Genomic DNA, 24,621 nt, shown 5'->3' with positions numbered 1-24,621 from the left:
CTGCCAGAATTTGAGGAGGCATGTGTGCAGTGTAAAAGTCCTGCGTGCTCGCTGTCTGACCTCATGGCTGTGAGGGCAGTACGCATCAATATGGAGGAAGCGTCGTGGCCAGTTCATGAAGAGAGCACCTCGCTGCGCTGTGAATCACTGGTCTGTGACGTTGAAACCACACGTCTATGCCTTCTGGTCTAGATATGGAGGGAGGTGAGTGCGAAAGAGAAGACGAGCCACCATGTTCGCAGCATGGACGTTCGCGGTGGTGAGCGACATGCGGGTCGGTGAGGCGTGTGCTACGGTGCACTCAGAGCTGCTGATGCAGGATGTCAAAGCCACGTGCTCCATGCCTGCCGACACAAGTGCGCACATATGTGAGTGTAAGAATGAGGGAATGGAAGTGGGACCAGAGTGTGTGGAAGTCATCAGGATTGATCACGAGGAGGTTTATCTTACGCATACACCTTGGGGAGTCATCATTGACAGATGGTGTAGAATTTAAATTAAAATGGCTTCCCCATGGTGTTTCTGGTTTGTGCCTGGTTCAAAGTGAGCTGACCAGAGGGGTGTTGCAAAGTGCGCTGCATGTGGGAGCATGCATGCAAGCCATTCTTTGCATAGGTAGATTACAGAGTTATAAAAATGCTCCTGTTCAGTTCTATACGGTACCGGACGTGGCGGTTAAACAGGAAACCATGCCAGTTAGGCACGTTTCACTACCCCAATAATCACTATATGAATGGATGGGGGAGCATCGCAAATTTGGGGCATAGTTATATCCCAAAAGACCCTTGGAGAAGAGGTGCTGGAAAGTAGGAAAATTCCCGTGGTGTCCCCGCACTTATTGGCGGGTTAGCGGGGGCACTGTAGAGTGCAGGAAGTGGTCACGTAGGGACCTGAGGTTGTGAGCGTGCCAGACCATCAAGCGTGCAGGAGGGGCTCTGCCCCTTCTGGGCCAGATGGTTACCCATGTGGCCCAGAAGACTTGTAAAGGCAGATGACAGGAACGAAGACAACTGGAGTTCGAGGGATTAATGACATGATTCAAATTGATGACATGGGAATTCAATTAGCCTGTCCCCTGCATGCGCAGCAGGAGACGGGATTTTGCAATAACTTCTGTGTGTGTGCTTATCTGTCCGGGTCGTAACTTTATCATTTGAGCTTTTATCATCAAATTTTCAAGAAAGCTTATTATGAGAATATGGAGAAAACAAATTAATAATTTGGTCAAAAGATCAAAGGTAAACATCACATAAAATTGTCAATTTTCATTATTATTGTTATTCATTGACCCTTTTGGGCCTTTTTTTAACTCTTGTTTTTCTAACATTTTTTTTCTCAGCAACCACTTGTCTGATTGACACAAACTTTTGTAGAAGCAACGAATCTCTCCCCCCCCCTCCCCATCCCCACTTCTGATGGAGAATATTTTAATAAGTAGTCACCTGTTGGAAAATCAATGGGAATAATAGCTTGGAATATGGTAACTTGAAATTTGAGAGCTATTATATCGCTCTCTGTAGTGAACGGGGATATTGGCCCATTGGGAGGAGTAGCAGCAGCCGAAAGGCAGCAGGGAAGGAGTTAATTTTGGTCAACTGCACACCCTTGCAAAGTCTACGCCAGACTCCCCACGTTGGTTTTTAGTATTATTATTGTATAGCTTGAAGAATCTCAGAATGAAAACCTTCATAGAACAAGCAAAAAAGACAGACAATGTCAAAGCCCCGTTGTTTTAGTCATTTTCCTGTATGGAGCAAAAGGGCTGGCCCTTATTTCTGTACAACTAAAATGGTCACCAATCTACCAGTCGGCCATCTTTGATCAGATCACAAAATAAATTGAGGGGTACGTGTATTCCATTATGGATTGTGCTTTTTCCAAGACTGATAAACAAAATCAGACAATGCATGTCTGAGAAATGGTTGGGGACACATTTAATTTACAAAATGCCACCAGTCAGCCATCTTGGATCTGATCTCGAAAAAAAATGAAGTGCATATGTAAGCCATCATTCATTATCTGGGTGCCACGTTTCAACAACATCAGTAAATGCATGTCCGAGAAATGGTTGAGGACGTGTTCAATAACGGGTTTTTTACAACTAAAATGGCCACCAGTCGGCCATTTTGGATCTGGTCTCGAAAACCCAGGTCTAAAAACCAGTAAAGACCAGTAGCTTACTGGTCAACTGGTACCAGTTGAAAACCAGTAGCCAACTGGTACCAGTAAAGCCAGTTGGTTTCTTACTGGTTTTAATATGGAAATTGGAATAGAGTGATATATTACCAGTTGAAATACAATTGTATTTAACTAACTGGTATCAACTGGGACCAGTACATTGTAACTGGTATCAACTGGGAGACCAGTACATTGCAACTGGTATCAACTGGGACCAGTACATTGCAACTGGTATCAACTGGAACCAGTAAGACTTTAACTGGTACAAATATGAGCTACTGGTTTTTTCAACTGGGAAATTGGAATTCTGACTGAATTTAACTGGTACCAGTTGAAACCAATAGAGACCAGTTAAAGACCAATTAGAACCAATAGAGACCAGTTGAAAATGTGTACTGGTTTTAACTGGTTTTTCGACCTGGGAAACAATTAAGTGCATATGTAAGTCATCATTCTTTATCTGTGGGCCAAGTTTGAACAAGATTGACAAAAGCATGTCCAAGAAATGGTTGAGGACGTATTCAACATCAGTTTTTTTACACCTAAAATGGCCGCCAGTCCACTATCTTGGATATGCTCTTGAACTTATTGACATACTTATGCTATCCATTATTTGTTATTTGTGGGCCAAGTTTGAACAAGATTGGCAAATGAATGTTCAAAAAAAGGTTGAGGACGTGTTCGACACTTGGTTTTTTCACACCTTACATGGCTGCCAGTCTGCCATCTTGGATCTGATATCGATAAAACATGACTTCATATGTAAGCTGTCATTCATTCAATTCATTCATTCATCATTCAATTAAAGTAGCAGTAACAAAAGTTTCTCCTCTCCTTCTGGCAATATATTCAAAACTATAAAAAGCAATGCAACAAGAAAAAGTATCAAAAAAGAAAAACCTCATCGATGAACCTTTAGAAAGAAAAGATAAGACCAACTGTAATATGCAAGGATAAATTTCTAATTTTTTCAACAACCCAAAAGATGTAAATCCTGATGAAATAAAGAATGTTAATATATCAGGAGAAATGACATTTTGTTCAATCGTAGTTATGGACCATTTTAAAATTACCTTCAATATAAAAAATGTGGGAGTTGAATCTGTTAATTAAAATAGTGTATAAATATAATTGGTAATGTTTTTTCTTCCAATTAAATATGACTCCTTATTCAACTGAAGATGAATTTTATTTGAAGTAAAGTCTTACTTTATAAATATGAATAGTTTACTAGATTTTGAGCCTCTTGAATTTCCTGATTCTTCACATGACAAATTTGAGAATCGTCCTGCATGTGATAGAGTGGGATTAAACACAGAGTCAAAAGCCTATAAACAATGTATTTTCTGTGATTATCTTCTAATTAATGACAATAAAAAAATATAAAAAGGAATATAATTCTTTGAGATTTACACCAAAAATGAATTACTTTACAAGATTGATTCGAGAAATGAATGGAAAGTATGAGGGTGATAATACACCTTTTCTTACAAGAGAAGAGACTGAACAAATGGATGCCATGTTTCGTGGATTGATGATATATATTATTAACGATTGTCATTTTCAGGGAAATATCAACACAATAAATTGTTTAAATATAATAATGGATTATCTTGAAATTAAACCTTAACTTCGGATCAAACATAGAGTTTCCAAAAAAGCCAATAAAAAATTAAATAACCTGTTTTCCAAATATATAAATCATTGGTCCCCAACCTGCGGCCTGAAGAGCCCTATACTGCACCGGCAACGGCCCGAGAGGAATTTCCAATCAAAACACATTTCCAAGTAGCAATTTTAAAGGGATTTTCACAATGCCACTGCCGGCCACTGCCGGCCGCGCCGTGACCTGAAAAGCCTTACACAATGCCGCTGCCGGCCACTGCCGCTTACCACCGAGAGGAATCAAATCAATTTGATGTTACCTGCCAGCATCTTGCAGCAGTATATAAAATTAATTACACCCCGAACGGAAATTTGTTCAGAATTACAGTGTGTGAACAATCGATCGATCAAATACATATAAAATTTATTAATTAAAAAAACAATACTCCAATAAACCCCAAACGTATCGATTTCTCAATTTTTTCTTCGACTTTTTCTGGCTCCCAACATCCTTGAGAGTAGTGAATGCAGCCCGTGGGATCAAAATGTTGGGGACCACTGATATAAATGAATGATTTTTTACCCATTTGGGAAAATAAGATAAACTTTAACAACCATAAAAATCTTCCAAATTCATTAAGATGTCTCATAGTTGGTTCAAGCGCATGTGGAAAAACCTGCTTAATTTTAAAGATACTCCTTACTCCCAACTTTTTAGATTATGATAATTTAATAATTTTCAGAAAGTCGAGTTTGCAACCTGAGTATCAACTACTCTCACAAGGTTTTAATGCGGGTCTTCAAAAAGAAGATATAATTGCTTTATTTAAACTTCAAAACAAACTGAATGATTACAACTTCGAAGATATAATAAAACTATTTTGTGATACACAGAGATATAAAAAGAAATCAAAACCGACAACTTGTATTCTTAGTGATAATATGGATGATATACCTTCTCCCCAAGATTTGGATAAATCAAAAAAAACCTCGTTATCTTTGATGATTGTGTTAATGAGAGAAACCACCAGTAATGGATAGCTACTACACAACAGGGAGACATTCTTCTTGTCATTGTATTTATCTTCGTCAATCATACTTTCAACTCCCTCATCGCTCAATAAGAAACAATGCCAATACATTTATTTTATTCAAGTTTAATTCAAGAGATAAAAACAATTTTTGGAGAGACAATTGTTCTACATTATGTAGTAAAAAGGAATTTGGGAATTATATGAAGCACATGACTGAAAATTATAAATATATTGTTGTGAAACAAGATGAGATATTAAGGGATATATTTTTTATTTTATAAACAATTACATATATAAACGACAAGTATTATTAAAAATCTAATCGTTAAATCTGCTTCTGGAAAAAAAAAAAACTTTCATAAATCAAGGTTATTTTATAGTACAAATGAAAACATTGTAAATTTGCTTAAAAATTTAGGCACCATGTAGTTCGTATTGTATCAAAAACATCGAGAGCAATAAGACCTGGAGAAGTAGTCGGTGAAGATTATTACAATATTTCAGAAGAGGTACATATGCGATTGAGGAATGAAGGTCAAATATTTGAGGAGGTTTCTCCTGGTACAACAAAATATTCACATTGTAAGTGTGAGTTAAAAAAACTAAAATCTGGTCGTCTTGGGATATTAGAAACTAATCCAGAAGGAACGAGACAAATTATTAAACAAAAATGAGAGTGGTAAATTGGTTAAGATTTTATTATTCGGTTTTGATGTTGATGAAAAGCAGAGATACAAGTATTCGTGAAGAAGAATTACAACTCCTATTAATGTTAATAAAGAATGTGATGAAATATTTAAAGAAAAGGATTTATGTGAACACCTCTCCTTTAATTATGAATAAAAGGAAAATTTACCTGTTGACCTTTATAATTCAGTGAATGATATTTTCCAATAAATAAATGGATGCGAAAGAAAGAGCAAGAAGATTTAAGGAGAATCAAGAGTTAGTTTCAAAAGTTGTAAAACAAAAGGAAGACATAAAGAAGAAACACAGACAGAAAATAATGGGTGAAGAAGCATTTGAAAGAAAACAAGATTAAAATTTTAAAACACTATAAACTTCCCCCCAAAAAATAGAGATGCTGCCAGAGTTCCCACAATAGAATCTTCTTCTTCCTCTTCCAGCTGCTCCCGCTAGGGGTCGCCACTTCAAAAGGTACTTCAAAACAATGAATATTCAGCGGATTCGAAAACCAAAGCAGGACTCATTCCAACAGAACAACTATCAATATTTCATCTTGTTCAAGAAAAGGGATTGATATTTAACGATGAATTAAGGTTCTTGAGTTCTGCTCAACCACCAGTCAAACTAACTCCGAGATTAATGTTTCTTCTTACAAAAGATAGAAAACAAGGTTCAACTGTGAGGGATGAATCAAAGTATTTTGAGAAACCAATGGATATGAAAAATATGGATGATAGATTATATATTGATCTGCTGGACTCTCTTAATTGCGGGGTTAGTATTTTTGGTAAAAGTAGGAAGAATGAGAAGGAGAAACACATTATTCAGGCTTTAAGTATCCTTGGTTCAGGGGTTAGTTTTCTTCCAAATGACGCATCACAATTATTTAATAGACTGGTATTGCTGTGAGGTCGTGAGAAGGCTGAAAATAACAATTGTTTTAATGAAGCATCACCCATTTTAGATCAGTTGATGAACATGAAAATAATTAATAAATGTCAATACAAAGACATTTTATCCCATATTAAATAAGATGAGAAGCACAATCCTTAGTTGTAATTTCACAACAAGTGACGACATATCTTCATTCCCATTCACACTAAAACTCGATGCAACAAAAGAATATGAGGCATCTTTATTGTGTTTATTATAATATATATATATATATATATATATATATATATATATATATATATATATATATATATATATATATATATATATATATATATATATATATATATATATATATATATATATATATATATATATATATATATACACCTGGTGTTGGCGCAGTGGTTAGGACAGCGGCTTGGGATCCAAAAGGTCCTGAGTTCAAGCCCCGTTGGGCCACTGAATTAATACACCAGGGGGTTGACTCAGCCTGTCATCCTTCCGAGGTCGGCGAAGTGAGTACCAGTGTACTGGGCCGGTGTATACCCCGGTTAAAATAGGTGTACCCGATCCCTGTGTCGTAAGAGGCGACCAGGGTTACGTCAGGAAGGGCATCCGGTGTAAAACATGTGCCAAATCACTATGCCGATCATATGGATGATCCGCTGTGGCGACCCCTTACAGGAGCAGCCGAAAGAAGAAGAAGAAGAAGATTTATGTATATATATATATATATATATATATATATATATATATATATATATATATATATATATATATATATATATATATATATATATATATATATATATATATATATATATATATATATATATATATATATATATATATATATATATATATATATATATATATATATATATATATATATATATATATATATATATATATATATATATATATATATATATATATATATATATATATATATATATACATATATATATATATATATATATATATATACATATATATATATATATATATATATATATATATATATATATATATATATATATATATATATATATATATATGTATATATGTATATATATATATATATATATATACATATATAGCCTGGTGTTGGTGCAGTGGATAGGGCAGCGGCTTGGGATCCAAAAGGTCCTGAGTTCAAGCCCCGTTGAGCCACTGAATTAATACACCAGGGGGTTGACTCAGCCTGTCATCCTTCCGAGGTCGGCGAAATGTGTACCAGTATACTGGGCCGGTGTATACCCCGGTTAAAATAGGTGTACCATATCCCTGTGTCATAAGAGGCGACCAGGGTTGTGTCAGGAAGGGCATTCGGCGTAAAACATGTGCCAAATCTCTATGCGGATCATACGGATGATCCGCTGTGGCGACCCCATACGGGAGCAGCCGAAAGAAGAAGATATATATATATATATATATATATATATATATATATATATATATATATATATATATATATATATATATATATATATATATACGAGAAATGTCACACTTACCTTGCTTGCCTATGCAGGATTGTTTTTCCTTACTTTAATTAAATTAAACACATGCATTCCATTGTTTTTGCAGACTCACAGAATTGTAACAAGTGTCCTGAAAATTTTTGGTCAAACGATCAGCGAGATGCTTGCGTTGTTATGCCTGAGGATTTCCTCAAATTGCCCGACCCAGTTTCAGTAATTTTACTCGTGTTTTCTTCATTGGGATGCATAATTACGGCGATAATAGTGCTTCTGGTATTTCAAAGCTGCAGGCTTCAAGTGGTTGATTCTGGAAATAATGCCTTGGATTTTATTCTGTTGCTGTCACTGATGGGGACCTTGATGAGCTCAGTGATATTTATCGGAACCCCAACAGCAATGGCTTGTGCTGTACGAGAATCACAGGCTTGTTTGTGGCTCATGATAGATGTGACATGCTTACTTGTTAAAACCTTTGAATCTTTTTTTCAAAATCAAGGTAAGCTTTGCTCGCCATAGTTATTTTTCAAAAAAGTAAACTTTTGTGTGCTTTCCTTTTTTAATGGAAATTGTGATGAGTCGACTTGAATGACATTCATACCAATGCGTAGGACAACACTTTCCAATGATGTTATCGTTTCTAACTTAGTGGCAGAAAAACTAAATTATAAACTGTGACATTAATCACAGTTTTTAATTTCGTTTATTCATTTTAAATTATCCTTTCCAAAAGCAAAGCAAGAAACATATTGTCACATTAGCATGAAGGTTCAATTTTACTTCTCACTCCTTGCTCTGGTCCATGGCAGGAAGACAGTTTAAATCAGAATAAAAACAAACCAGGTGCCAAATCAGGAGATAAGGGCTGAGGAAGTCGATAAGTTATGCAGAAAATATAAAACGTGATTTGGTTTGCTCTGTCATTCTGTTGTAGCACAATTCAGAGTTGGCTGTTTTTCCTTTGTTATATTCATGTTTCCTTCCACTGCGACCCATCGTGGCCCTCGGAAGAGCACCTACAAACAATCTGGCAAAGTGTCTTTTCCGTCGACTCACACACTTAACAACCCATTCTGCACACAAAGTAAAGAACGACCAAAGACTTTATCGACATGATTTAACTGAATCATGAGATTATGGAATCATTCGACGACATTATTTCATTATTCACATCCATACCCATCAAATTGGCAATGCAGACCTTGGAACAGTCCATCACCAACTACCAACAATGAGTGAGCAACAGCTGCATCAGCTCTGGTCATCTCATGTCACCAATTCAACTTTGTCTCAAGTCAACATACTTCGTATTCAACACCACGATATACCATCAACATGAAGGAACCCCGATGGGATCACCCATTTTAGGACTCATCGCCGAATTTGTGATGCAACGCTTTGAAGAACTAACACCACATGGTGAGCCTTCTCCCAGCTTGTGGCTGTGGAACGTTGATGATACTTTTGTGATCTTAAAGCAGGCAAATGTTGACAGTGTCCACAAAATGATCACCTCAACATGGTCAACAGTGCAGTTCATGGAGGAAGTAGAATAAGCTGGGTCTCTACCATTCCTGGACATACATCTTTCGACAGACAGAAGCTGCAAATTTCACTCGCAACTGTCTCATAAACCCACCCATGCAAACACAGTATTGGCCTACTCAAGTGGCCACCCCACCTGTCACAAATAAGTTGTTTGCAGCTGAGTTGACCATGCAAAATCACACTGCAGTGACCATGAACAACGCTAGCACATCACTGGAGAAATGGAGAAAGGGCACATCACTCAAGTACTGCGAGAAATCCACAACCCAAATGCATTCGTCAAATATTGGCACGAGAAACCCAACCATAGCAGCATCAGTCCAGCTGCACCAACACATGCAGTGGCACTACCATGTATACAACACGCTTCTGAAACTAAAAGCTGCATACTATATAAGTACAATGTTAACACCACTCACAAACCACAAGCATCCTTACGAGCACAGTGGTCAAAGCTGAAGGACCACGTGAACAAATTTGACAGAAAGCGTGTCATCAATAACATACCATGTGAGAGCAAAGTCATCTGCAAATGAGAGTTCACTCAGTAGCTATTCTCAGACCTTTGTCGGAGCCTTGAGCCATTGTAGATCGAAGATATTGCCATCTGTCATCTGTCCTGAACGAGATATGTACTCCAATGAAGCTGCTCATCAACTGCTTTTCCCAGGTCTCAGATTTATTTGGACTTGGATGGGTCTGAAAGAGACAGCGTTGCTGTGTCTGCCTTGTGAACCGCACAGAGGAATCCACATACCAAGGGTAGTATTCTGCAGCCAGATGTGCATGACAACTCGGAAGATCGGACGTCCCAAACTTATTTCCAAAGAGAATCTGAAATCCTGCAAATTGCACTCCACCACATGCGAGAAAAACAACCCTGGACAAATTTAAATGGAGAAATCTGTCATCCAACTGTATCAAGGTTTGAGGAGAATAGTTTCAGTTCCCTGCAGGCCAATCGAGCATGGCACAAACCTGATGTCTCCATCCTTCCCTCCACCAGCGACTTAATCTATACATCATATTCTATTAAACACTAGCATATGCAACCATCATATTGTATTACAATATCATATTATATCACTTTGCTGACAGGAATACTAAAGGGGGGAGGAAGAAGAAGAGGGAGAGAGAGGTGGGGGAGAAAAGTGGGGAGACTGAAGGAGTGGAGGGTAAAGAAGAGAGGAGGAGCAAGGAGGGGTGGGGGAAGGGAAGACAGTGTGACGAGAGAGAAAGGAAAGGCAGACATGCAGTGGAGCATTAATTACGATTCATACTGTTTCAACAAAATGATTCTGGATAGAACAAGAGTGAAGGTGGAAACAAAATAATGTCTGAAATCCATTTCCTACTGGTCATAATATAAACACGGCCCAGAGACAAACATCACCCAGACAGGTCTGGAGACAAAAGCCACCTGATGCATCCAGAGCCAAGCTGTCCAGACAAAAACACAGCTCGGACACATACAAAGGCAATCCACCATGCGGACGCGTCTGGAAACAAACTCCTTCCTGGATGCGTCTGGAGACAAATGCTGCCCGGATGGATCCAGACACAAGCATTGCCCGTAGGTGTCCAGAGAAAAGGACCGCCCTTTCACATCTGGAGAAAAACGCCGACTGGACGCTTCTGGAGACAAACACTGCCTTGATGCATCTGGTGACAAACACCACCAGGAAGAGTTCATAGACAAACACCGCTCCGACTCGTCCGGAGACAAGCACCACCCAGACAGATCCAGAGACAAACACCGCCCAGCCTTCACCCAGCCAGGTGACGAAGCATGAACCACTCGCTCAGGGTGACGGAGCACAAACCACTCGCTCATGGTGATGGAGCATGAACCACTCGCTCAGGGAGATGGAGCACGAATCAATCACTCTGAATTGCGTGGCACGGCAATAACCGTTTGCAGTGAGTGAACGATTTGCTCACAATGATGGCGTGCATTACCGCTGTCAAAAATGGGCACTTACAAAGTGGCTTAAGCTCTTGCCTGCTCGTCAGTGCACGTGCCACATGGTACATTGGTTCGAGGTCCGCGTAAACGTTGGAACTTTGCTTTAAAACATTCGTTTTTCACAAGATTTACTTTGGTTCCCTGTAGATCACCTTGCGAAACCTCCGAAAATGTCGACAGTTCTGGCAGATGCTTTGGAGAAGCAGTCCCTCTGGGGGACAGGGTGTGAGGTCAATCAGTGAATATATTAAATATCATACAGCTCAATGAAGCTGGTTAATTTTGTTTGGTTCGGAAATTTTTTGTTCACTAAATTTTATTCTCCAAACATGAGAAAAAGATAAGGTTAATGCTTTGGGAATATCACATTTTCTTGTGCATGTAAGGAGGAGGGAAAATCACATTGCTTGCTTAAAGTAAACAGGTACATCGGCTCTCGTTTTTAGACTCATATCTTCTTTAAACTATCAGATTTCACAATGGATTTTGACACTTCTTTCGTCTGGACGATATCCGATCCTCTAAACCGAAATGATATTTCCAAGATATGCTTTAAATAGTCCGTGAGAGTAGATAATGGAAAATCAAATCATGTAATGCATGAAATCGTTCAAACTTCTAATTTGAAAACTGCAGTCATTGCAGAAGCGATGTATCCAGTGATTCATAGTTATGATGAAGAGGCATTCAGTAATGAGTGAGGAAGTGACACCTGGGCCGGCCACCCCTGCAACATTTGCAATCGAGGTGGGATTTTAGAATCCATCAGAATCAGCGACATTAGCAGTCAGGAATCTGAGATTCGAACTCTGATCAACATTTCAGAGGGAACATGAAAGTGTTGATCATGCTCATCGGTGTCGGGAGAAAAGAACGCTTGGAAATTGAATATATATTTTTTTTTCTGGGGAGATTAAACGTGTGCTCAAAATGGTAGTTCAGAGGGAAGGTAGTAATAAGTATGAAGGAAGCGAGTTGAGTGTAGAGCTGATTGATAAAGGCCCAGTTACACCTTGACGTTTTAGCTGGCAATGGCAACGTATCAAAATGCATGTAAAACGCTGGCTTACGCTGAACTTTTGATGTTTTTTTTTTTTAAAGATTCGGGCGTATTCATAAAGAGTTGGTCATATGCATAACATATTAGTAACGGACACAGAACGTTTCGTTGTCTTATAGATAACTTATACCAACGAATGCTTAGCCTGTTGTCGGCATTCACAACCTATGCCCAACGATAGTCTAACTTATGCGTAGCACACTGCACGTATCACCGACGATCACGTGGCGTAGCCTATTAAAAGGCTGCCGCACAATAATTAAAATCATAAAGGCGCTGTCACACCATGACGTTTTAGCCAGGGAATGGCAACGTATAAAAATGTATGTAAATTGTTGGTGTAAGCTGAAGTTTTGAGTTTTTTTTAAGTTTTGGTCGTATTCATAACGTGTTGGTCGTATACATAACATATTAGTAACAGGCACAGAACGTTTCGTTGTCTTATAGATAACTTATCCCAACGAACACTTAGCCTGTTGGCGGCGTTCACAACCTATGCCCAACGACAGTTTAACTTATGCATAGCGCGCTGCACGTATCGCCGACGAACTCGTGGCGTAGCCTTTTAAAAGGCTGCCACACACCGATTTAAATTGAAACCGCCTGAAAATTGAAAGTGTCAACATTGCAGTCACACCTTGACAATTTAGCCAGCGTATGCTGACCTATGAAAAATGTGTGTAAAACGCTGGCACACGTCGAATACGGTATGGGTAAGTTGTGTATACGTTAGGAGCACGCTGAAAAACGAGAAAGTACGCTGTCATATTCTGTGGTACGTCTAGTACGTCGTGAAATTTCAAGCATGCTGAAAATTTTACGATGTACTCGATGTATGGCTCACAAGTTCCGCATACGCTGGCATAAGTTCTCTGCAAGCTCCGCGATCATTGACACACGTTACTTGTAAGTTACTCATAAGTCGAAACATATCGAGGTAATGTTTAGCATACCTGAAACTTAATTTTTAACCAATGAGTGACGTGATTTCAACCTATGAGTAGCATGCTTTGAACTTATGAGTAGCCTACTTTGAACCTATGTGTAACGTATCTCAAACGCACATTGTCGTATGTGGACGAATTTGATTGACGTCTTCCGGACGACCACAGAACTTACTGAACGTGTTTCTAACTTACATCTACCGTATAATGGCGTATTGGCAGCGTTTAGGGGAATTGGTATATACAAATGGGCTTCACAAGAGGAACCCGTCAGTGTTCAAGACTCCATGTTGAGTCGATGTCAATGTCAGTAGTATCAGTAGTACTAGTAGTAGTAGTAGGTGAGCGTGTCAGTAGTAGTAGTAGTAGTATTGGTAGTAGTAGTATGTCCATGTCAGTAGTAGTAGGTGAGCGTGATGAGGAGTTTGTGGGTGATGATGGATCCTCGTTAAGTCCACGAATAAGAGACTACTTTGCACCATTGTTCGATATTCTTTTCGGCTAATTTTTTTTTCTCATTCCCACGATGAACTATTTTTTTGTTTGCTTTAAAAGTATTCAAAACGACCTGGACAAATGCATAATGTACTAGTAATGAACACAAAATGCTTCGATAACTTATACATAAGTTATACCAACGATTGATTAGCGCGTTTTAGGCATCCACAACATATGCCCAACGACAGTCTAATGTATGCATAGCGTGGCAGCGTATCGTCGATGATTACGTGAGGTTTTCTATTCATCGGCTGCAACTTAACTTTTAATAAATGGCTGTCACTCGCCTATTGTTTTTGGATGCTGGTGCTTGGCAATTGAAAACGTTTCCATTGAACGAGTTAAATCGCTTCCACTGGACTATTCAAATGATTTAATAATAATGCTTGGTTATCCTTGGACCCACTCTGGCTAGCAGCTCGTCAAACATCGCTGGGGGTATTCGCAGGAAGTTGATGAAGGATGCATGGTCCTCGTTCCGGAGTTCCACCATGAGCTGGCCATATATGCCGTAATGGCATCGCCTCACCCAGTTCCTTCTCCTCCGTTCACGTCTTCTTCTCACGGCTCTATTGGCACGCAACTGGTGCAGTGTCAACTCGATGAGGTCATATTGATGTTCGAGGACAGGTAGGTATTGTCGTCTCAGCGTTGCCGTATCCTCCATCTCTCGGAATGACATGGACATGTACTCACCACGAAGTCTAAAAAAAAGACGGGTTCCTCCTGCGAAGCCCATTTTTATATACCAATTCCCCTAATCTCTGCCAATACGCCATCATATGGCATCTGTAAGTTAGAAACGCGTTCATTAAGTTCTATTGTCGTCCTGAAGATGTCAAATATGTCTACATCTTTTTAAAGTAACATGTTGCGAAGTGTGAACAACGTTCGTGTAGCGTGCTTACAAAACGTTACTTTTAGGTTAGAAATAAGTTTCGGGTACGCTAAACATTACCTGTACGTGTTTCGACTTTTGAGTAACTTTCAGGTAACGTGTGTCGAAGTGTGTCAACGATCGCATAACGTGCCTACAACTTAAGGCGGCGTACTGGAACATGTGAATCATATGCCGGCATACGTCGTAAAATTTCAAGCATGCAAAAATTTGTGGGCAACCCAAAAGTACAACGTTTAAAGCCAGCGTACTACGACTTATGGCAGTGTTTTTTAGCGTGGTCTTAACGTATACAACACGTACCCATAACTTATTCGACGTGTGCCAGCGTTTTAGACAAATTTTTCATAAATCGGCATACCCTGGCTAAATCGTCAAGGTGTGACAGTGGCTTAACCGCTGGAGAGATGGAAGTGTCAACAACGCAGTCACACCTTGGCGATCTTGCCAGCATAGGCTGACAACTGAAAAATGCGTCGAAAACGCTAGCGCACGTCGAATACGGTATTGGTAACCTTGGTATACGTGAATGGAACGCTAAAGTACACTACCATACATCGTAGTAAGTGGAGTACGTCTTGAAATTTGAAACGTGTTAATCATTTTCCGAAGTACTTGCCTATGCCTCACACGTTCTGCATGCGATGTGAACAAGTTGTATGCACGATATGCGATCATTGGCATACGTCGACAAAAGTTACCTGTTACTCATAAGTCGAAACACGTCGAGGTCATGGTTAGCGTCAGTGTTCCAGACTCCCTGGGTTTTTTTTTTTGGGGGGGGGGGTTTCTTAGGTATGACGGTGATGTTGACACTTGGATTTATAGTGTGGTTATAATATAACATAATTAATGGGCTGCCGCTCAATGATTTAAATCATAACCACACTAGAAATCGAAGTGTCAACATCACCGTCATACCGAAGAAAAAAAAACAGGGAGTCTGGAAAACTGACGCTAACCATTACATTGAAGTGTTTCGACTTATGAGTAACGTAAAAGTAACGTGTGTGGACGTGTGTCAATGATCGCGTAACATGCCTACAACACGTTACTCATCGGTTAGAAATAAGTTTCGGGTAAGCTAAACATTACCTCGACGCATTTCGACTTATGATTAACTTACAAGTAACGTTTGTCGACTTGTGTCAACGATCGCATAACGTGCCGACAACTTATGGCCAGCGTTGCGGAACTTGTGAGTCATACGCTTGCATAAGTCGTAAAATTTCAAGCATGCTAAAATTTGAGGACAACCGCAAAGTATAACAATGAAAGCCAGTGTACTAGGATGTATGGCAGTGTTTGTCAGCGTGCTCTTAATGCTTCCAAAACTTACCCATAATGTAATTCGACGTGTGTCAGCGTTTTAGACAAATTTTTCAAAAATCGGCAGAAGCTGGCTAAAACGCCAAGGTGTGACTGGGCCTTAGGCATCAGGTAAAAGTTTCTCCCATCCTGAGTGGGGCCCTCCATCGAACCACCAAATTCCTCTCATGGAGGAAGTAATGATTCCCCAGGAATCCACATCCAATGGTTGCGGACCGGCCAGGCTAAAGCCAATGACTCTGCAGAAGTTTTTGGAAGGAATAAAAGAACTGAGGGATGAAATAAGAAGGGATATGCAGAAAATGAATATACGTTGAGGAAGAAAAAATGATAAACAGAGTAAAATGCGGAAAACGAAAAAGAAATGGCATTAGAAGAACAGATTGGTGGAATGGAGATCGACATGAAGGGAATGAGTGAACAAGTGAATGAAATTTGGAAGAAAATATCACAGGAAATGGGGACATGAATTGATGGAGTAGGCTGGTCCTGCTTTTTGAAGAGGCTTGGAGTTGGCTTGCACACCCTTGGAAAGAGGAAGGCTGGCACATTTTGAGTGGCATTAGACTCAGTAGGCTTGTGCATTTTAAGCCATGATTAGAGTGGAGGCACAAGGTGCAGTGGTGATAAATGGACCCCAAGCCTCATGTATGTCATATGTCGTTGCACTGGGACTTTGAGCCTTTATGTGGAGTGCCGCTCACAGATTGCCTGCCGTGCGTCTGCCCTATTATGAGAGAAGTGACAGTGCCATTTGACCGTGACTGCACATGCGAATAAAAGTGCCTCCATTCCCAGTTCCACAAGGATCAGCTCTGGGCCAAGCTAAAGTCCCTGTCACACCTTGACATTTTAACCAGCGTATGGCAAGGTATCAAAATGTATGTAAAACGCTGGCATACACTGAACTATTGATGTTTTTTTTTCCAGTTTTGGACGTATTCATAACGAGTTAGACGTATGCCTAACGTATAAGTAATGTACACAGAACGTTTTGATAACATATAGATAACTTATATCAACGAATGCTGAGCGTGTTGTCAGCATTCACAACCTATGCCCAATGATAGTCTAACTTATGCATAGCGTGCGGCAGCGTATCGCCGACGATCACGTGGCGTATCCTATTAAAAGGCTGCGGCTCGACGATTCAAATCATAACCGCACTCGACATCGAAGTGTCAAGCCGCTGCTACACCTTGACGTTTTAGGCAGTGTATGCCCACATATGAAATATTTGCCGAATACGCTGGCACACGTCGAATACGTTATGGGTAAGTTTTGTGTACGTTAAGAGCATGCTGAAGCATGCTGAAGAACACTGGCATACGTCGTAGTACGCCGAGTACGTCGACAAATTTTCAGCATGTTGAAAATTCTATGACGTATGCCAGCGTATGACGCACACTTTCCGCATGCGCTGGCCATAAGTTGTAGGCACGTTCTTCATCGTTAACACACGTCGACACACGTTACTTGTAAGTTACTCATAAGTCGAAACACGTCGAGGTAATGTTTAGCGTACCTGAAACTTATTTCTAACCTATGAGTAACATGCTTTGATCATATGAGTTACATGCTTTGAACCTATGTGTAACGTATCTCCAACGCATATTGGCATATGTAGATGTATTTGACGTCTTCTGGACGACCACAGAACTTACTGAACGCGTTACTAACTTGCAGCTACCATATAATGGCGTATTGGCAGCGTTGAGGGGAATTGGTTAAATAAAAATGGGCTTCACACAGGAGGAACCCGTCAGTGTTCCAGACTCCATGGGGTTTTTTTTGGCATGACGGTGATGTTGACACTTCGATTTCAAGTGCGGTTATGATTTAAATTGTTGAGCGGCAGCCTATTAATTAAATTATATTATAACCGCACTACAAATCAAAGAGTCAACATCACCGTCATGCCGAAGAAAAAAAAAAGCCATGGAGTCTGGAACACTGACGCTAAACATTACCTCGACATGTTTCGACTTATGAGTAACTTACAAGTAACGTGTGTCGACGTGTGTCAACGATTGGGTAACGTGTCTAAAACACGTTACTCATAGGTTAGAAATAAGTTTCAGGTATGCTAAACATTACCTCGACGTGTTTCGACTTATGAGTAACTTACAAGTAACGTGTGTCGACGTGTGTCAACGATCGCTTAACGTACCTACAACTTATGGCAAGCGTATGCGGAACGTGTGAGTCATACGCTGGCATACGTCAAAAAATTTCAAGCATGTTAAAATTTGTTGACGAGCTCGGCATAGTATGACGTATGCCAGTGTACCACGACATACGCCAGGGTACTACGACGTATGCCAGCGTGCTCTTAACATATACAAAACTTACCCATAACGTATTCGACGTGTGCCAGCGTTTTAGAAATAAAATTTTCATACGTCGGCATACGCTGGCTAAATCGTCAGGGTGTGACAGGGCCTTAAGTAAAGCAATAGTTTGAAAGGAGGGGTTTTCTTTTTGATATGTGTTCCCATTGTCCATATTTGAGTCTGGGTGAGAGGCCTCGACTGTAGGATTTATTTAATAAACATTATTATCATTTCCTCTTTGAATTATTGCTCTTTATAAATATTTGTTATATTCTCAACAAATGTGTTCATTTTGAAGAAACTGTATATCGCATAATTGTAGTGGGTTTGAGGATAAACCCCTTGTGCATCCGTTTCATTCCCCAAATTCTTCCATCCGTCTGCCATTGCCCTCTGCCATGCCCTTCGAGCACGTGTTAAAATCTTTGAGGATCAACGTGCCCACCTCCTATGAATAAAGAACCACTCGTCCGTTCCGGGAGGATGGCGGTGTTAACGGCCCGTCACAACAATTTGGGTTGAGACGGTTAACCTGGGTCGGCTGGATCCCCACGACAGTATATATATATATATATATATATATATATATATATATATATATATATATATATATATATATATATATATATATATATATATATATATATATATATATATATATTTTTATATATATATATATATATATATATATATATATATATATATATATATATATATATATATATATATATATATGATCACACACACACTCACACAAACACTTGCTGACATACCCGGCATTGTCCAATGCAAGGTGTATTGCAATATTTCCTGGATGACAATTTGGGGAATGTTGGCCTTATAGTTTTGCATGAATTACCAATATTTGGCATTGCAAAATGCACTTGAACTCGTATTGAAATGCTTTCCATTCTAAGGATGCCTTAGATGATGCCGTGGAGGCTGCTTGTCTTGCTCGTTGATCCTCAATCCGATATTATGTCTGCTGTGTAGTCTCACCTTTCCTTCAGGCTGCGTGTCTTGCAAGTTGATCCTCAACCCGAGCCTGTGTCTGCTTTGTATTCTTAGCTGACCTGGAGGTCACTCGGTCTTGTGCATTTTTTTGTTCGTCAAAATGAGGGATTCGGAGAGGGGGCCTGTGGTCCCTTTTCCGGGGGAGATATGGCCATGAGGAGCACAACTTCAGGTTAGGGCATGGTCCCGATGCCTCATGGCGAGTTTGTTCTACATCTCTCCGGTGGTTTCTGAGAAGAATTTTGAATAAATACCAATATTTGGGGCAAAACTCCCCTTTCATCCCTTTTATATGGGATGCATCTGGATGGGGAGCACAACCCCACGAGACCTTGCTGTCCTGATGCATCATACCAATCTGGTCCATATAGGTCACGTAGTTTGTAAGGAGAAGATGTTTTAGTCAAATGTTAGTTAACGGATGTACTTGCATACAGCCAAACACTGGGACCCACTCTCTGATCTTATTTTGGAGAAATAACTGAAAGACCAACAGACGGATCGTACAGAGACAGGAATGATGAGAAGTAGGAGAGAAAAAGTACCAAGGGAATACACAGTTTAAAGGGAATTATACAAGGGAATACAAGGGAATTATTAGCTTGCTCTGGCAGTGTACCTGCCCTACAGGTGATCTTGTTCCAAGCATGCAATGCGTTCTTCTGACAAATACCTTTCTTTGGGCAGTGTATAAGCAACTGAAAGTTCTGTATGGGCAAAAAAAAAAACATAACCCAGATTACATGCATGAAGCAAAAACATATATTCTACTTATAATTCAAAATACCTCATTGCACTGGAAAACGTGGGGACAGGAATCCATACATTCCAGCCATTGGGATCGTATTCTGTACAGAGCGTCGGTGCTTCCAAAGCAGTCTTCTGGGATATTGGGCAAAATCCTGGACGGGTCGCCACTCCAACACAGGATACTCGAATGGCTCAATCATCCCAGCAAGCTGGCACTCAGTGTGTGTGTGTGTGTGTGTGTGTGTGTGTGTGTGTGTGTGTGTGTGTGTGTGTGTGTGTGTGTGTGTGTGTGTGTGTGTGTGTGTGTTGTTATGTCTGGCTTACTTCTTGTGACTATAATGCAGTAATTGTTCTTTATTTTGAACTTGCCAACCTCGGAAGGATGACAGGCTGTCAACCCCACGTGTTATTAATTCAATGGTTGAACATCATTTGAACAGGATCCCTCGCCCACCAACCTAACCATGAACCCAACATCAGGCATGGGGAACACAAACAAACAAACAAGCAAACAAACTCACAAACAAACAAACCCACAAACAAGCAAATCCACAAACACCGGTCCATGAATTATGGTGAGTATACATAATATGACCTCAACATATGATCTTCACAATGCATATGACTCGATGGCTCCCAAGAAAAAGAAAATACAGCAAGTGTATTTGCATGAGACCCCATTGAGGCTCGAAGGCCAATTATCTGGTTTAAATTTTTTTTTACTTTTATTTTTTAATTCAAACTTAGCCCTAAACCTTCCTCTCGAATCTAGATGAATGAAGAGACCATGCAAAGTTTGGTTGCACTGGTTCCTGCAGTGTGTGAATGCGTGAATGAACAAACAAACACACAAACAAACAAACATTACTCTTTGTGCATTACAAATATACAGTGATGCCTCGCTCTATGCTGTTTCTAAACATACTTGTTTCCTTTTTATGAAACGTAAAAATAAGACTCAACCTCCCGAATCTTCTCATTGGCTTTAGCCAAAAGCCAATGTGTTCCACCACGGTGTTGCAAAACAACTGGTCTTGGCTTTCTCCAGTCCATGATGCTTCCTTGACAGTCCAAGAGCTTTAATTGTATTTCGCTTTTAAAGGTGAAAAAAAAAATCGGTCGGTTTATATTAAGTGAACGTAATGTGAGCGAATCCATATTTCACAAGATCCAAATCACGACCCAGCACTGCAGTTCACCGAAATTTAAATTCCACTTCAGCTGCTCCACTCCAGGTATTCCATTTAACCTGATGTGTTGGTGCACAGCCGATATTTGGGCAGACTGGACAGTCCAGTACATCCTACATAAACCCTGAAAAAGAAAGTGCCTTCAGATCGTTTTATTATTTTAACAAATAAATATTTAGGTGAATGTAACCGAAATGAGGAATGTGATAAAGCAAGTAATGAAAGTGATGGAAAGGTTTTCTGAACACGTCCAGCCCATGTGCTTTCAGTTTGCTCAACGAGTTGACACAATATTTCATTGCTATTTCATTTGTGGCTAAAAGTTTGAAATGTCGCAGCCCAAGAAAATTAAATGAAGCATTTCCCTCCAAATGAAATTGGAATTTTTGAAAATTCAAAGAGCTCTGGAATGGCACAACATATTTAATGCAATTAAGAACATGGATGAGTCTTGGAAGGAAGTTAAGTCTGCAATCCTCAGCGGTGTGTGGAGGAATCTCTGGCATGATTGTGTTCCTCCCTCCCAAGAAAGGATTGACGAGGAGACGATTCAAGATGTTATTGAAAACATTGTTGAAATGCTCAGGCAGCTGAGATTCGAGGAACTTGAGAAGGAGGATGTTGATTTTTACTGTCCAGTACTGCACTGTATATACATTTATTCATCATTACAACTGCTTTTTATTCATTAATAAGTACAACTGTATCTTTCGAACTCATATTTTGGGAAAAATGCTGGTTTTTGACATGCTTTAGGAACATATCTCCTATTTATATCATTATTCTTATGGAAAAACTTGTTTCCAACAAGTTGATGCACGATACACTCGTTTTTTCATGAACGCTTCCCATGCGTATGGTGATGTGTTACTGTATAGACTACATATATATTTGTATTTACTAGTGGGGCATGCGTACACATTGTATACACATACGAACAGTACGTCCCCATTGTCTCTGGTTGCTCATCTGCATTTGATTTTTCATTTATTTATATTTTCGTTTACAGATGCTTTCCAATGGTTCTGTTATTTTTTTTTGTCCTGGTGTGTTGGCCTTGACGTCCGTCGGCACATAAAATTACTTTCCTTTCCATTGTCTCGGGTCGCTCACTTGCATTTTTTTTTCATTGATTTATATTTTCATTTACAGATGTTGTCCGATGATTCTGTAATTTTTTTTCCCAGTGTACCAGCTTCGATGTCCATTGGCACGCAAAATTTCAGCTCTCAACATCACCCGGAAGGAACCGATCTTTAACGTCAGTCATTGAGTCAGTGATTAGAAATATATATATATATATATATACATATACATATGTAGTTGTCTTTTCTGTCTGTCCGTCTATTGATAGAATTGGCCACACCAGTAGTAACCCCATCATATTGCATAACGTTGGTATCCTCTTGGCAAAAGGAGATGCAAGAAAACATTTTCAAACCTTCAGGGTAGGGTGTTCAGGCTGGGGTGAAGACCCCAATTATCTTCTCATAAATGTGTCATACAGTACCACCTGGTGATAGGTAGTATTACAAATCATCTCATCTATATCGCCAAGTTCACAATTCTGCCACCCAACAACCAGACTTGAAATGTCCGTCCAGAGGCACTTCCTGTGTCATTATTGTGTCGTATTGCCTTATTGCTTCTTTTTTTTTGCCTGTTACTTTATAGAAATTATACATCGTACCTGACTCTCTTTTTATAAATTCATTCCACACAAGGTGTGGGTACTTCTGCTATGATGTGTATATGCAAGCGTATCTGCAAATTGAGACTTGGTATAACGTCACATATGAGACGACATCAACCTAGCCTAGATGGTGAACCAACCGGTTTCTTTGTTGATCTCTGTGCTGAACACTCGTTCGTCGAAGCGACGGGAGAATTTATTAATTTAATTAATTCATATAAAATATGTACACAAAAATTTATCGGGCAAACCACAGTTTGAGCAGGGTGCAAGGGAATTATTAAACAGGAAGAGAGTAGATCGAGGAGGGGAGGAAACACAGTAAGTTGAAAGTAAGAGGGTTTGAATAAAGATACTTAATGTGATTACAAAAGATCAATGGAATGGAGGGGAAATAACATGATATTATGGTGCACATACTGCTTGAAGCCCAAGAAGAAAGAGTGCAATTGTTCCGTTTCAGGAAGGTAGTTCTACAAACATGAGAAAATATAAACAAAAGTGGGGGATTATCATAAGCTGAAACAATAGTTTTGTTTTAAGTTTATGACATAAGGATTTCCTTGGCACAGGATGATACTTGTAAAAGCTGATAAATTGTTTGCATTCCGTTGTTTCAATCTTTTCTTACTTTTTGATCAAAAAATTGTGTTTACATGTATTTGTGCATTTGCACACACTCGGAGATTTAATAAGCCAGATTATCACAAAAAACTTTCAGGATATTCATTTTCAGTTATTTTGTTCAATTATTGTGCATTGAAACCAGAGCTGCGATTCAGACCGAGAATGATGTTTGGAATTATTATAACATTATACTGTGTATTTTTCATTTGCTGGTGTGTACTGGGAAAAACCAGAGTTTACAGAAATACCAGCGATCGTCCTGGTACAATCATCATGGAATGTGCTCGTTTATCACCCCAGTGGATTATCTGTGCTTTGATTTACCTGGGCCTTTTATCGTTGGTTTGTTTAATCCTCTCCTTGAGAGCTCAAAAACTGACAACAAAAACAAATGAATGTAAATTCATCAACTTCAGCCTAAGTGGATTCCTCCTTGTGTGGCTTACTTTTATTCCTGCTTACAATAGTACTGATGGAAGATTTGCTATTGCAACAGAAATGTTCGCAATCATAGCTTCAGCATACATCTTCTTGGGCTGCATGTACATTCCCAAATGCTATATGTTGTTAAGAAAGAAAAGTAACATGATGATATGAATAAAATTATCAATGTAATTCCTTGTTGTGGAAATTTTCAGGTAATTTCAGAGTAATGTTCTCAGATAATCTTCGATGTTGAAATGAAAATGTTGGCATATATGCTGCACCCTGAGACCATTTATCGTTCAGTTTCGGTTCGAGGTCGAAAGTTCGAAAATATAAATATTAGTATTCAAAGAACAAGGCAAGATGCAGCATAAAGTAAAAGTTTAACTCATGATTCCTGCCAGTTTAGATGTTTTATAAGCTTTAAAGGTTGGAGTGTTTCTCAAGCCTGGTGTTGGATTGA

At 39.3% G+C, this 24,621-nt stretch overlaps 1 protein-coding gene across 1 annotated transcript in view; it reads left to right on the top strand.

Moving 5' to 3' along the window:
* The window catches only part of LOC147035870 (extracellular calcium-sensing receptor-like), a 54,954-nt gene extending 30,625 nt beyond the window's left edge, over window positions 1-24,329 (top strand). Inside the window, exons 8-10 of the mRNA XM_085869796.1 lie at window positions 7,992-8,381; window positions 9,251-9,301; window positions 23,875-24,329. Coding sequence (XP_085725922.1) covers window positions 7,992-8,381; window positions 9,251-9,301; window positions 23,875-24,329 — 896 coding nt within the window. The remainder of the gene's footprint in view (window positions 1-7,991; window positions 8,382-9,250; window positions 9,302-23,874) is intronic.
* Window positions 24,330-24,621: the final 292 nt, after the last annotated feature.

Source organism: Eptatretus burgeri, chromosome 1 (genome assembly GCF_056783735.1).
Source record: "Eptatretus burgeri isolate ZD-2024b chromosome 1, Ebu_testis_v1, whole genome shotgun sequence".
NCBI classification, from domain to species: domain Eukaryota; kingdom Metazoa; phylum Chordata; class Myxini; order Myxiniformes; family Myxinidae; genus Eptatretus; species Eptatretus burgeri.
The sequence above is the reverse complement of the archived record's forward strand: the minus strand, read 5'-3'. Positions and strand labels throughout refer to the sequence as shown.